This window comes from Salminus brasiliensis, chromosome 11 (genome assembly GCF_030463535.1).
Source record: "Salminus brasiliensis chromosome 11, fSalBra1.hap2, whole genome shotgun sequence".
Taxonomy (NCBI): domain Eukaryota; kingdom Metazoa; phylum Chordata; class Actinopteri; order Characiformes; family Bryconidae; genus Salminus; species Salminus brasiliensis.
Genome location: NC_132888.1, coordinates 3,141,002 through 3,156,380, shown reverse-complemented (window position 1 = coordinate 3,156,380; position 15,379 = coordinate 3,141,002). Strand labels below are relative to the sequence as shown.

General features: G+C 39.8%; 1 protein-coding gene across 1 annotated transcript in view; it reads right to left on the bottom strand.

The window, feature by feature from the left end:
* Positions 1-8,883: 8,883 nt before the first annotated feature.
* Positions 8,884-15,379, bottom strand: part of LOC140565183 (ADAMTS-like protein 2) — a 33,827-nt gene continuing 27,331 nt past the window's right edge. Inside the window, exons 13-18 of the mRNA XM_072691004.1 lie at positions 14,396-14,609; positions 13,245-13,400; positions 12,165-12,335; positions 10,870-11,046; positions 10,443-10,587; positions 8,884-9,402 (exon numbers count right to left, since the gene is read on the bottom strand). Coding sequence (XP_072547105.1) covers positions 9,281-9,402; positions 10,443-10,587; positions 10,870-11,046; positions 12,165-12,335; positions 13,245-13,400; positions 14,396-14,609 — 985 coding nt within the window. The 3' untranslated portion in view covers positions 8,884-9,280. The remainder of the gene's footprint in view (positions 9,403-10,442; positions 10,588-10,869; positions 11,047-12,164; positions 12,336-13,244; positions 13,401-14,395; positions 14,610-15,379) is intronic.

Sequence of the window (15,379 nt, the reverse complement as noted above, 5' to 3'; positions counted from 1 at the left end):
AATATTCATATATATATCATTCATATCCAAATATCTATGGTATCTTGATCTGGTATGATGTTATTCTAATTGGAATTATTCTAATTATATATATATATATATATATATATATATATATATATGTGTGTGTGTGTGTGTGTGTGTGTGTGTGTGTGTCTAATCAAAATACAATATGACAATGTGCATTTAATTCATATAAATTACAAGGGAATATAGATTACAATATAGATTATAGATTTTTATAGATAAATTACAATAGGAAAAGTATTTATAGTAAAAAAGGGAATAATATTAAATACGTTTTTGATTTAGCGTTTGTTTAACATTCTGGTAAACATTGCTGCAGCATTATGAGGAGCTCGTTTTTGGGTTTTAAGTAGTCAAAGCGTTTTTTGATTGTTGATTGTTGAAAAAAAGTCCAAAACTTCATGATCTGGTATGATGTTATTGAAATTTTAATTATTAAAACTTATGTAATGGTAATATTATATATTATATATATATATATAAATGTGTGTGTAGGTGTGTAGTCAAAATACAATATAATATTGCATGCATGTTCATGTATGTATTACTAAGGAAAAGTAAAAATATCTCTGGTCAAAACATAATTTAATAATAATTAAGACATTCCTAGAAAGTTTTTTTTAATTAAATTAAATGTTTTGTTTTTTTTATTCTGGTAATGTTGCTGCAGCGTTACAAGGAGCTCATCTTTTAACTTTCTTATAAGTCCAAAACCTCCGATATCATGATCTGGAATAATGTTATTCTACCTTATTTAATATAATAATCTAATTTATTATGATATATATGTATTTATGTATCGAATATAGTATTGCCTTTAATATATATATGTACATATAAATATATAAGGAAAAGTATCAATGTTTATATTCAAAACATAATGTAATAATAATAAAGACATTTCTAAATTAATGTTTATTAATTAACGCTTTTTTAACGAGGAGCTCATTTTAGGTTATCAAAGCGTTTTTTCTTACGATCTTATATCGCTCTCTATTAGCTGGGTAGGTGGATACTGGGAAATGCCTCATTGTTTTGGTGACATCACAAACATACTGGATTTGAAATGGGCAGTTTTTGGACTCAGGAATGAACAGAGTTCTGAAAGCTGGTGAAATGGGCCCTCTAATCTTCTAGTCTCAGGCCGGGGAATGTTCATCTGTCTGTATTTACAGCATTGGTCTGTCTGCTGTTTCAGATGCACGGTGCCTTCATTTTCCTGGTTTTGCTGGGAGGCTCCTCTCTCTCCAGAGTGTCAGCTTTCTCGAATGGTAGAGTAACTCTTGCTTGTGTTGGAATGACACCAGGTCATGGCCTTGCTCCCATCTCGACCCCTCCACCCTTCTCGGTGGTATCAGGCAACTTGACCTACATGGCTGGCCAGAAGATTACAGGTGGGATCACAGCAGAGAGGACGGTCTGTCCAGATCCTGCAGGCTCACTGAGTCCACGGTCAGATGGATGAAGGTTGATGGTGTGCTTTTCTCCACAGTGACCCTGCAGGCCAACCAAACGGCGTTCAGGGGTTTTCTACTTCAGGCTCGAGACGCAGTGACGGGAGAGGGGCCGGTCGGGATGTTCAGTGTGATGGGGAGTGAAGCTCAGCTGCTCGACTGCAGCGGGGAAGTAAGCGAGCCCTCTTTCTGCGGCAGGGTTCCTAATGTTTTCCCTTAATGTAGAACTAGAGGCTTCTCAGGTTAGACAGCTAGGGTCAGAGTGCATGCTACAGCTCACTTGGTGCAGAGAGAGGGCCCAACAGGGGCAGCTTAGCAGACCCCGGTATCGAACCCGCAACCCTGTGACCAATAATGGAGTGCTTCAACCACTGAGCCGACACTGCCACTGAAGAATTAAGGATGAGTGGGAAAGCAGCCCCCTTACTTTCAGAACTGATACAGTCGAGATTCCCACAGTTGGGGAGTTTGCAGTGGTCAGCACAACCACCTTTGTGATCATGGTCACGCAAAAACCTTGTGTCTCCAAAACATTTGGAGATTGTATTCCGGGTCATTTTGGAACGCTTCTATTGGTCCATTCATCAGGAAAATTTGGTCACAATGTGTATAACAAAAAAATGAAAAACTGCAATGGTGGAGATACAAGGTTTTTGCATAACATTGACAATTTATACAGTTTTCTGTTTAAAAACACTATTTTTCCCCTTTTTGTTGGATTCATACTGGCTTCTGGCTGCTCTGGCTGTAGGCTCATGGACCACTAGGGGGCGTTTGTAGTTCGTAGCTGTTCGCAGCTGTTCTGTAGCATCCTGTAAAGCAGCAGTGGGCAAAAGGGGCTGAAGTCCAGCACAGTGTACTGATTTCAGTGCTCTGACTGACCTACTAAACCTGGAAAATGAACTGGTGAGGAATCAGCTGAGCTTGAGCAGGAAAAAGCACAGGCCTCCAAGACCGAAATTGCCCATCCCTGCTCTAACGGATGCTTAAATACCTTTGTAAAGGTTTGGAATTACGTTTATGTGAATATATGATTATATATATATTATATGATTATATATATATATATATATATATATATATATATATATATATATATATATATATATATATAGTATAATATTATAGTATATAGTATTAAAATAGTGTATATATATATTAAAATAGTGTATATATATATTAAAATAGTGTATATATATCTGGTATTTTAAATCTCATAATTAACTCTCATACTATCTCTGTCTCACTCTCAAACACACACAGTGTGTCAAAACTACAAAGAGATAAAAACTAGCTACTCTTATTGACACATTTATTATTCTAAAAATTAAACACAATGAATGTGTTGAGTGAGTGTTTTCAAACTGTAAACTGCAGAAATGATCTCATTTTTCTCCATGATGTGAATGTGGCCGTTGTTTTTTGCTAAATGGATCAATAATAATGCTCTAAAATGACTTTGACTTCCATTGAAAGTGAAGAGGGTTCTTTCCTCCTCCTATAAATTGGCTGTTTTGAATATATGAGGTTTTTGTGTGACCATGATCACAACGGTGGATGTGCTGACCACTGCAAATTCCCTAAAATGTGGGAATCTATATATATATAAGCTGATTGCAGGAATCCAGCCCTCTAGTACCAGAATTGCCCAGCCCTACTCTAAAGGATGCTTAAATACTATGAAATACTAATATATATATTATTATTATTATTATTATTATTATTATTATTAATAATAATAATAATAATATAATATTCCAAAATATATTTGGAACTAATTCTATATACAATAACCTACAATGATGAGCTGCTGACTGGATCCTCCCATACTCAAACTATGCAAGTTGTCTAGAGCTACACATCCAGAGTGGTGGGCAGCCACCTTAAACACCCAGGGAACAATTTGGGGTTAGGTGCTTCACTCGAGGGAAGGATGCTGCTCCTGACAATTGAACCAGCAACCTTCTAGTCCTAAGCTTGTGTCTCCATCCTTAAAGTCACAGCTGCCCCAAATACATTCAGGATAACATGAAAACAGCACAGCAGCGTCATTCATTACTGTCACTTTTACATGACCTCCTCCCCAGGCCTCAGCAGTCAGTCACACATCCAGCAGCATGAAGACAACTGTCCAGGCTACATGGACGCCCCCGGCCAGCGGGGTCAGGGATATAGAGTTCAGGTAGGCGTGCTCTAAGACTTCACACTTACTGAAGGCCGTACGGTTCGCGACGAGGACAGGGGGTCATACTGTGTTTGTCATTGTCTTCCAGGGCTACCTTTGTACAGAACTTCTCCACATTCTGGGTCGGGGTGCGAAGCGCTCAGATTCTGTTTACTGGCGTAATTCCAAACACGACCGAGGCTCCCAGAACGACTACGGTTCCAGGCCTCGGAAACTCTACCCCCACCACGCCGAACAGCAGCCCCTCACTGTCATTCAGCCACTCTCTTCTCCTACTGCTCCCTCTGCTGCTCCTGACTTTCCCTAACAGGCACTGAGCTTCACAGACCTACAGCATATATATACATACACACACACACACACACACACACACACACACACACAATATGTCCAAATGTTTGTGGACACCCAATCTGATCAGCTACTATAAGTCGGACCCATTGCTGACACAGATGTGCAAATGCACACACACACATATGCACAGCTTTGCAGTCTAGGCTTATCCAGTCCCTGTAGAGAAGTACTGCCAATAGAATAGGATGGTCTGAAGCAGATAAACAACATGAACCTATTGGCATCATGCTGCCTATTAATGCCAGGTGTGGGCCATAGAGCTGTGAAGCAGTGGAACTGTGGAACGGGTGAATATTAGTTGAACGTCTGGTGAGCATCTAGCCAGATTACTGATATTAGCGTATTGTGGCTGTATTGTTTATAAGCATATGTTTACTTCATGCTAATGTTGTATAATAAAATGTCTGATTGAGATGCTGTTCTTTATAAAGCATGTTTGTTATTGCATCAAGCTGAAATCCAGTGAGCCAAATGAGCAGAACTGGGTTCCTAAGGTGGCCTGAGCTAAGAATACAATGAGTATTTGTTTTAAGACTAAATAAAGACCTGCTACAATATGCAAACAGCTTAAAGCAGCAGTCCTTAATATTTTTTTTCATTTAATTTATCAATCAAGTGGTCTGTCTGAGAGGGGAGGGGCAAAACTACTGTAATCAATAGTATCAGTGTGCTGAGCGACCGTCCCTGCACAGCCTCATATATTCCTTTTTCTAAAAACAGACAGAGTGGTCTGGTAGGTTTTCATGGGAGCCTTTATCTGCTCATTCACCCACTGTCTCACCAGAGAAACTGACTAAAAGGAGACCGCACCACAATGCACATTTTAACAGTGCTCTTCCGCCCTGCCTGCTGCAATTACATATTCTCACCAGAGAGGTCTCCAAATCCCCAAATCTTATGGACTGTCTCTTTAAATTTTGGTCTGGTAGGTTTTCATGGGAGCTTTCCTGGCCCTGTCACGTCTTTACATACTTCCATCACATGTACAGGCTCTAAAAGAGGATCCAGCACCGTTCACTGGTTACCTGAGTAATCACGACGCTGCTAATGCTGCTGATACAGACAGAACAGCTAATGTGAGAGCTGCTGCGAACATGGAGATATCAGAGCGGCTAACTTAGCCTTCATCTGCTGATTCACCCCCTGTCCGACCGGAGAAACTGACTAAATGTAAACACGCAGTGTTTAAATTCATCCGCTCTGAAAGGAGAACGCACCACAGCGCACATTTTAACAGTGCTCTTCCGCCCTGCCTGCTGCAATTACACATTCTCACCAGAGAGGTCTCCAAATCCGCAAATACCCAAATCTTATGGACTGTCTCTTTAAATTTTGCCCACTTTCAGATTTTACAATCCTCATTACAGTGGACTACAGTGCAAGCATCTAATCGACTGTTGGGTCTCTTTCCATCACTGCATGGCTACACTATTTTGTGTTGTGTACCAAAATGCACAATTTACATTAGACATGGTTAGGTGTGAGGGTGTAATAATAATAGAGGAACCTCTTTTTTCTTCTAAAAACCTTTTCATGAAGGTTCCTCAAAGCACCTTAAGAGTCCACAGTTTCAATACCTTTAACAGTGTGGTAACACTATTTGAAGGAACACAAATTAGGGGTTTATTATGGTTCATCTTGTGTGATCTAATGGCCTATATTAGTACAATATTGGAGCTCTGTCATGTGATGATCATCATTATTTATGCTTTTCACAACGAATGTCACAAAACAGCTTTACAGAGATCACACATATGACAATTTCTTAGTATATTTATGCTTAATAATTGACATAGCAGAGTGGTATATTGTTTATTGTGCATATTTATTGTGTTATTACAGCTAATAATGCAATTATTAGCGATTTTCACATAACAAACTTCCAATTATGTACTGATAAAGGTTCTTTTATGCTTAATAATTTACATAACAGGGTGGTAAAATGTTTATTAAAACTAATAACGCAATTATTAGCGATTTTCACATAACAAACCTCCAATTATGTACGAAAAAAAAAAATTTAATGCTTAATTTACATAACAGGGTGGTATATTGTTTATTGTGCATTATTACAACTAATAATGCAATTTTTAGCGATTTATACATAACAAATCTCCAATTATGCTATTTATGCTTACTAATTGACATAGCAGAGTGGTACATTGTTTATTGTGCATCATTATAACAACTAATAATGCCATTTTCAAATAACAAACCTCCAATTATGTAATGATAAAGGCAATTCTATGCTTGATTTGCATAACAGGATGGTAAATTGTTGATTAAACTAATAATGCAATTTTTTTCACATAAAACTCCAATTGTGTACTGATAAAGATACAATTATGCTTAATAATTGACATAACTGGTTGGTGCATTGTTTATTGTGCATTATTACAACTGATAATGCAATGATTAGTGTTTTTTTTTTTACATAACAGAACTCCACATCACATAATAAACGAAGTATAATGCATAGAGAATAATCTTTTATTCTCTACTCTAATAAACCCCTAATCTGTGTTTTAGAATATTTAGAATAAAGTGTCCCCAGTACAGTCTATTTAGTATTTTATCATAATCATACTCATCATATCCTGCTTATGTATGTCAGGTTCACATTTGATTAAGTTTACAATCCATGCTACAGCCTTTTCTTCATTGCACTGTTCACTCATCATACCCACACTGAGCTCCACTAGCTCAGGGACTCCCCCTGCTGTATACAAGCAGTGTACTGTTCTCTCTCACCTCGTTTACAACACCAGTCTGGTCTACCTCAGCATACACACCTAAACTCTGCTCTAAATTTACACACACAGCTCATCACTGCTCTACATATTTACTCCATTTTACTGCTAGTATAGTAACCTAGTCAGGACTTAACCATCCAGCCTTCAGCACACATTTCCCCATGCACATATTTGTACTTATTGTCTATGCATCCTGTCTCGTGTCTATTGTGCAAGGACAATGTCCCTCACTTAGCCTAACAGTGTTTGACTCTGGCCTACAAAGCCAATACTGGACCAGCCAGCCCCTCCGGACTTAGTCAAAAGCCGATCCGCACCAAGAGCCCTTCCAGCTTCAAGTACGGCTCGGCTCGACCTGCCATCCTTTAAGATCCACGGAAGACGAGCGTCCAGACTTTTTACTGTCCTGCACCGAAGTGGTGGAACGAGCTTCCCCTGGGTGTCCGAACAGCAGAGTCCAACACTCGCTGTCCTCAACCCCAGACTGAAGACCCTCCTCCTCTTCTGAGAGGACTTCCCAAGATTAGAGGGGTCTTTTGGATCCTAGTTTTTACGAACTAGCTCAGGGTATTTTCTGAGTAAACAGTGAAGCACTTTTGTAAGTCGCTCTGGAGAAGAACACCTGCTAAATGCCGTGAATGCACTGTACTGACCTGCATTACTGAAGGAATTACTCACAAAACCACTTGTCTTGTGTACTGATTAGCACCAAACACTTTATTTCACTGTTTCATCCATCACAGGTGACAACAAAACACATTTAAAACAAAAGAAACTTTGTACAAGTAACAAAAAGTGTGTGTGTGTGTGTGTGTGTGTGTGTGTGTATATGAGTAGACTCAACGATACAGTACAACCAAATGTAGATTGCTCCAGACACTGGCACACCGACAACATAAAAAAAAAGCCATGCACTGAATTTACTTGACTCAAATGTACACATCATTTTCACACGGACACCCCAAGTGTTGCAGAAGCTCAAATTCCCAAGCTTAAGAAGTTCTCTGACTCAACCATCAACTATGGCCTCCTCTAAGCAACGTCCTAGGGTAACTGGTGCCCATAAGGCAGAGGAAGGCTGTGAGGAAGGCTTCTACAGCACAGAATGTTAGAAAGAAAAGGCAAGGGTCAAGTTCAGGTCTGGAAGACCAAGACAACTGAGATAACCGCTCATATGCTGGCAAGAAAGGCAAGGCAAATCCCCTTCTGTTCCACTGTGCAGCACTGCTTTCATAGACATGATCTTCACGGAAGAGCCATAAGAAGGAAATCTGACCTGCGACCTGGTAGGCTGTAGCCTTGCAGCCGCTTAAAAGAAGGCTAAAGAACATCTAGAGGAGCCTCATCGGTGCTGTGGGCTGATGAAGTTAAAATAGACCTCAGCAAAGGTACACTATATGTCTAAATATTTATGGACACCCTGTCTGGTCAGTGGATTTAGCTACTTTAAGCTGCTCACATTGCTGACAAACATAGCTTGTCTAGTCCCTGTGGAGAAGTACTGCCAATAAAATAGGACTCTCTGGAGCAGGTAAACATCATGAATCTATTGGCACCATGCTGCCTAATAATGCCAGGGGTGGACTATAGAGGGGTATAAAGACCCCCAGCATTGAGGAGCTGGGGGGCAGTGGAAGAACTGTGTTCTCTGGAATGATGGATGGTGGAGCTCCATCCAGTACTTTTGGGATGAGTTGGGGAGTTTGGGGACAAGATGAGGTGATGATCACCCAACATCCTGAGTGCAGTTAGGATGTTGCAACCTTCATAGCAAGGCTTCTCCAGAGTCTAGCAGAAAGTTCTACCTCTTCATTGGACAGTAGAGACAGTTACTCCAACAAAAGCAGGATCAGCTCTTTTAATACCCTTGATTTCTAAAGAAATTATGAATTAGCAGGTGTCCAAATACTTTTGTCCACGTAGTGTACTTTGGGAGAAGAAAAGGAACTGCATTTAATGAAGAGAACACCTTGCCCACTGTGAAGAACGGGGGTGGATCCATCATACCAGCAGACCTTGGATGTCAAACCATCTGCTAGAAAACATCTGAAAGGCTGAAAAGATCCAAAGCACAGCTTAAAAAAAAAAATTATAATAATAAAAAGACGCCATGGACCACCTAGAGGGACCACCTAGAACCTTTAAGATGGCCCTCACAGTCCTCAAACCTAAACATCACAGAAACATGGTGGACAGACCTTAAACAAGCAGTGCACGCAGCTTCGTGTGGACAAATCTGAAGCAAGTAGATTCAATGCATCGCTCTTCTCAGTGTAACAAGACAGCATCAGTTAACTGTGGTCAACCACATGCAGTGCCTTCTCAACCAGTGGGCCAGAGACTGCAGTCCAGTCACGGGAGCTGCCTGTAGGGGCCTGTGGAGCAGAGCCCTTTCTTATAGCACCTTCGTCTTTATGCAGGTTGCAGGGTTTACAGTGCGCCCAGTGTGTGGGGTGAGGGGGGGGTTCACATTGTGTGGAATGCCACAGCTTGGGTCCAGCAGCTCGTTACTGGCCTTTCGTCTTGCAGGACAGACAGCAGGCCTTTCTGTAGTACCAGTGTGTGCACAGCTTCACCCGCAGGACCAGAGCGCAGTTAGCCGTCGCCTTGTCCTGACAAGCGTCTTCAGCTGGAGGAGATACAGGACAGACCAAAGCTTGTAAGTAGAAAGTAGAGTTGCAAAGGGTGCAGCCTGTGTGTGTGTGTGTGTGTGTGTGTGTGTGTGTGTGTGTGTGTGTGTGTGTGTGTGTGTGACCATCTCCTGTCAATATGCCATCATCGCTTTTACCCTGTAGCTGCACTCTGGAAGTTTACAGTCACAGGACACAGGACTGAGCAGATACACTATTTGGACAAAAGTATTGGGACACCTGCTCATTCACTACTTCTTCTAAGTTAATCCTGCTTTTGTTGGAGTAACCATCTCTACTGTCCAGGGAAGAAGGCTTCTACTAGATTTTGGAGAAGCATTGGCTGTGAGGATTTAATTGTATTCAGCAACAAGAGCATTAGTGAGGTCAGGATGTTGGATAACGATCACCACCCACCTCATCCCAAAAATAGGTTCATGCTTATCTGCTCCGGAGAGTCCTATACTATAGGCAGTACTCACTGCTTTTCTAAGGAGGCACAGAATGCCGGGCAGCCAATCACAACAGAGCTCATTTACATAGCCTATAGCCTATTGGCACCATGCTGCCTAATGCCAGGCGTGGGCTAGTAGAGGGGTATAAAGCCCCCCAGCATTGAGGAGCTGTGGAGTAGTGGAAAAGTTGTGTTCTCTGGAATGATAGATGGTGGAGCTCCATCTAATACTTTTGGGATGAGGTGGGTCATCCAACATCCTGACCTCACTAACGCTCTTGTCGCTGAATGCAATCAAATCCTCACAGCAATGCTCCACGAAAATCTATCCTTCTCCTCTGGACAGTAGAGACAGTTACTCCAACAAAAGCAGGAGAAACTCTATTTAATATCCTTGATTTCAGAAGAATTCAGTGAATGAGCAGGTGTCCCAATACTTTTGTCCATATGCTATATAAGGGGGGAGGCCCTTTTCATTATTTGGGGGCTGATAAATACGGTCAGTATTTTAAAACCCACAAAACCAATGAGTGTAGACATGTGGCAGTGTGTGGTTGTGTGTGTGCGTGTGTGTGTGTTAGTTACCTGGTGCCTCGGTGGGACAGGCCTGTACCTCACAGCTCTGTCTGGCCTGTGGCTTCAGAACTGAATCACAGCTATGGCCAATCTCCTCCCCCTGGTAGCACTTCACCTCTCTCACCCGCACACCACTCCCACAGGTCTTACTGCACTGTATAACACACAATCATACACACACACACACACACACACACACACATTAAAGCAAAGGTCTGAGCTCTAAGATCTATTATACAATGTAAACACCAGTCTCTGGAGTGCATTATAAAGCACATGCTTTAATGAATAGCTTGACCACACATCCTAACGTAGCTACCGCCCCGCCACCAGCTCACAAGCTGTAAATTCTATAATGTGAACCGGAGGATTTTAGGTCAAACTACTTGCTTAAATAACCCCCCTCCACCCAGCAGCTGAAAGAGAGCAGTGTTACCTGGGACCAGGCCGTGGTGAACCATTTGGAGCAGGGTCTCTCAAAGCAGGCGGTGTTTTGCTCGGGCTTCAGCGCTCCGGCACACATGTGCTCCGGATACTCCTTAAACACACCGGTTTCCAGTCCAGCACACACCACCTGCCGGGTCTTCACCCCACGGCCACAGGTAGCATTACACTGCACACAATTCGGGGAATTTTAGTGACAGCACAAACACACTACACTGGAAATAGGCAGCTTCGTTTGTGGACCGCACAGACTTGGGAAATGCTATGAAAGAATATGCCACGCAACTTTACCAATGTTTACATACTGCTTTATTACACATGTTGATGGGGCTCTTTAATTTATTGATACATATGGAATATTTCTAAAAAAAAATGAGGCCAAGAACAGCTTATAATCAAAGCAGAGAAACAGCACATTTATACAAAATACATAACATTTTATATATATATATATATATAAGATAAAAAAACATAACATATATTACGCACAAAGCCTTAGCATTTTACTTAAAATGAGATATACATATGTGTATAATTTATATATAAATACACACACACACACACAGAGCTAGATATAGTGCAGCAACTTATGATGTACATTGTAATGTTTTGTCATTAATTTATAAAACTATGAAAATATATATATTTCTATTTTAAGATATGCAAGGCATATATACATACATACATATACACACACATAAATATCTTAAAATAGAAATATCTATATTTCAATTTTAAGATATGCAAGGCATATATACATACATACATATATATATATACACACATACATACATATTTATATGTATTTATAAAATTAAATATATATATTAAATTGTCTTACATTAAAAAAAATTTTAATGCAAGATATAATTAAATATATATATTTAATTAAATATTTTATATATATATATATATATATATATATATATATATATATATATATATATATATATATATATATAAATATAATTAGGGTTGGTTCTGGCCAGCATGTATTACACTAAGAGAAAAATACACTAAACAATAAATAGAAATAAATAAATAAATATATATATATATATATATATATATATATAATTTCTCCATATTTATTATATTTTTATTATTTGTACTAATGTATCTCTCTCTCTGAACAACTACATATATGTATTAAAAATGATTAATATAGGTAATTGTACATGGAAATTAATGACAAAACATTACAATTTAGTCAAACAGCTGTTCCACTGTTTTCCCCTCTGCAGCCAAAACTTCTGAAAGCTGAAAATCAGAGGCAAATCCAGTTACCTGCTCCCACTCCTGCTCCACCCAGTGGGCGGGACAGTCTCGGTCTCCACAGGGATGCACTGCCAGGGGCTTCAGGTCCGGGTCACACTGGCCATCTGAGATCACCTTACCATTCCCACTCTTACACACCACGTACCGGGTCATCCGGCCTTCTCCGCACGACCCTGAGCACTTCGACAGCAGCCAGGAGGAACGAGGGCAGAACCGGCGAACAGATCCGGGGGTGAAGAGATGGTAACAGACAGCTTAATACTAATGAATCAAAGCATTAGAGGCAAGACAACGAGGAATTCCAAAGATCTGCTTAATTACAGGGAACAGTTCACAGTGCTGGTGAACGGAGCGTAATGCCTGTAAAGGCTTCCTCACTGAAAGTCATTTTATTCTATTCAATTTTATATTTAAATTAAATCCAATTAACCAAGACTATTTATAGCGATATTTATGATACACTATCTGGACAAAAGTATGTGGACACCTGTTCATGAAAGCTATTAAAAAGAGTTAATCCTGCTTTTGTTGGAATAACTGTAATCTATACTGTCCAGAGAAGGTTGTCTACATTGCTGTGAGGATTTGATTGTATTCAATGAAGACAAGAGTGTTTAATCTTAGGATGTTGGATGATCATCACCCAAACCTCATCCACAACTCCATAACTCATCCCAAAACTACTGGATGGAGCACCATCAATGCTTCTCTGCAGGGACTAGACAAGCTGTGCACACGCACACATCTGCACACCTCTGTCAGCAATGGGTGCGACCTAAAGTAACTGAATGCATTCATTAGAGGGGGTGTCCACAAATATTTGGACATAGTGTATACTCAGCAAAGAATGTCAGATACTGTGATTAATTTATCAAAAATGACTCAATTATGCAAAAATTGTAAACTTTAGTTGATTGAAGTTCACATTAGGAAACATTAGACTTTAAAAATGATCAAATAAAGCAAATAATAGCAACTAATAATAAACAATAATCTGAGGGTGTAAAACAGGGGCGTCCTTCTATACCACGGTGAACAATACTGTTAATGCTACAGAAAATATCCCAGCAAAAACACAGAGAAACTCACAGGCCCCCAGTCAGAGACCGTCCATCGGCGGTCACACGGTGGCCCTTCACACTCCCTTTGGCTGGGAGGACGAGTAGATTCGTTACACAGGCGAGCGTCCATTGAGCAGCGCACCTCCCTACTCCTCACACCACGACCTCCACAGCGCGCCGAACACTGCAGCACAGCAAACACACGAGTTCTTACACTTACACTCCGATACCACACACACACACACACACACACACACACACACACACACACACACACACACACACACAGGCTGGGAGTTCAGCCAGTTAACTCAGATTACACACTGCATGGCTATTGAGAAAACCACACCCCCTGCATTCACTGTTCATTCCTCTATCACATGTACAGCATCTGTCCAGATGATTTCTAATTTGTATTGTTCTGCTTTAATGTGTATTGTTGACAAAAAAAAACAAAACAAAAAAAAAAAAAAATTGAATTGAATTGATGATAGTAGTGTATGAGTGTATGGTATAGTTAATTTAAATGATCCAATATTTCCTATACATTTTAATAAATTTGCATAATTTCCCAAAGTTCTCAAAATGTCTATGGAAAGTAAAGAAAAAGTTCCCAAGCTAAAGTGCCCAGTATAGATAACAGTAATTTACTGGACATTTATCAGAAATTTTCCACTTCTTTGCAACGCTAGTTAAAACCAACCCATTAGTTTTTTCACCTACAGTATATAATAACCTGTGGCTTAAATTTATTAAATGGAGACAAAAGGTTTTTTTTTATATATAAAAGCAAAAAAACAACATTTAAATTAAATTCTGTATAGAACCACTTTATCAAAAAAATTAATAGATAAAAAAATGTAGTAATAATAAGTAGTGGCCTTTTCTAAGTGAGTACAATAGTCAGCAAACTATGCAAGCAATCTAGACCAAATTCTGACATCAGGGATAATACGACTGATCATACACATACAAAACAGAAGACCCTTAAACAGCTCATTCTGCTGCTTTACATAATGAACTATATTTACGTTTGAATGTGTATGAGTGGTTTTGATGCCAAACAATAACATAATTAACCGAAGTAATAAACATAATCTACTAACAAACGCATGGTATGAACTTAAAGAGTGATATAAAGTACAGCAAGAGGTCTTCTAGGGTGAACACAGTGCTGACCTCAGACCAGTCGGACACCTCCCACTGAGGGCCACAGGATTTGCTCTTGCAGGCCTTGCGAGCCATGGGCTTCTGCAGCTCTGCAGCGTGGCACAGGTCATCATACACAGAGCTGTCGAACCCCGGGGCCATCATCTTCCAGCAGCGCACCGTCCGAAACTGAAAACCCTCGCCACACGTCCGCGAACATTCACTCCAGCGGCTCGTCTCCCACCTTACACACAGGTCCAGAACAGCAGGCCTCAATGACTTGATTTCATTTTATACTGATTTATATTCTTTAATTTAACATCAAACAGTAAGTAAAATCTCTAATTAGTGCAAATCAGTAACACTGGCACAGAAAACAACCATATAGTTCAGCGAACGGAGTGTCTTTATTATAGGTGAGGTATTCTATATATTTTCTACATACATTCCCTTAGAACACAGCGGTAAAAACAAAGGATCGGAACTGAATCAGGCTTATATTACCCAACAGATATTTTTTTCTAGCAGACCCTCTGGACTAATGCACATTACTCCCTGCCTGCAGCAGTGAGGCTCGTTCTCAGAAGGCAACAGAACAGTTAGAGGCTGCAGTGTGGAAATATTTTACTGTGGAAGATGAAAATATCCATCTGTGGTTCAAGAGCTTTGACTGAAAGTGAGCCGCTTGAATCTAGACTAGAAACAGCTAAACTAAATCAATCAGTCCAGAATGTCTCATTATAGGAACTGCTGTTAAAAATAAAGTGTTTTTATTTCAGTATTAATTAGGATTTAGCAGCTCCTATCTTCTTATCTAAAGTGTGTGGCTGTATTATTATTTATACAAACAAAAGGATTGGAATTGATACATAACATGCATAGCATTTGCACTATGATTATTTGTACAGCTGTATATACAGATCATTATATCTGTACAAATAATTGTAGATAGATGTCTACTCAGGCTACATATGGACGATTACAGATTTTTTTGTATTTTTTTTTTACATCCAT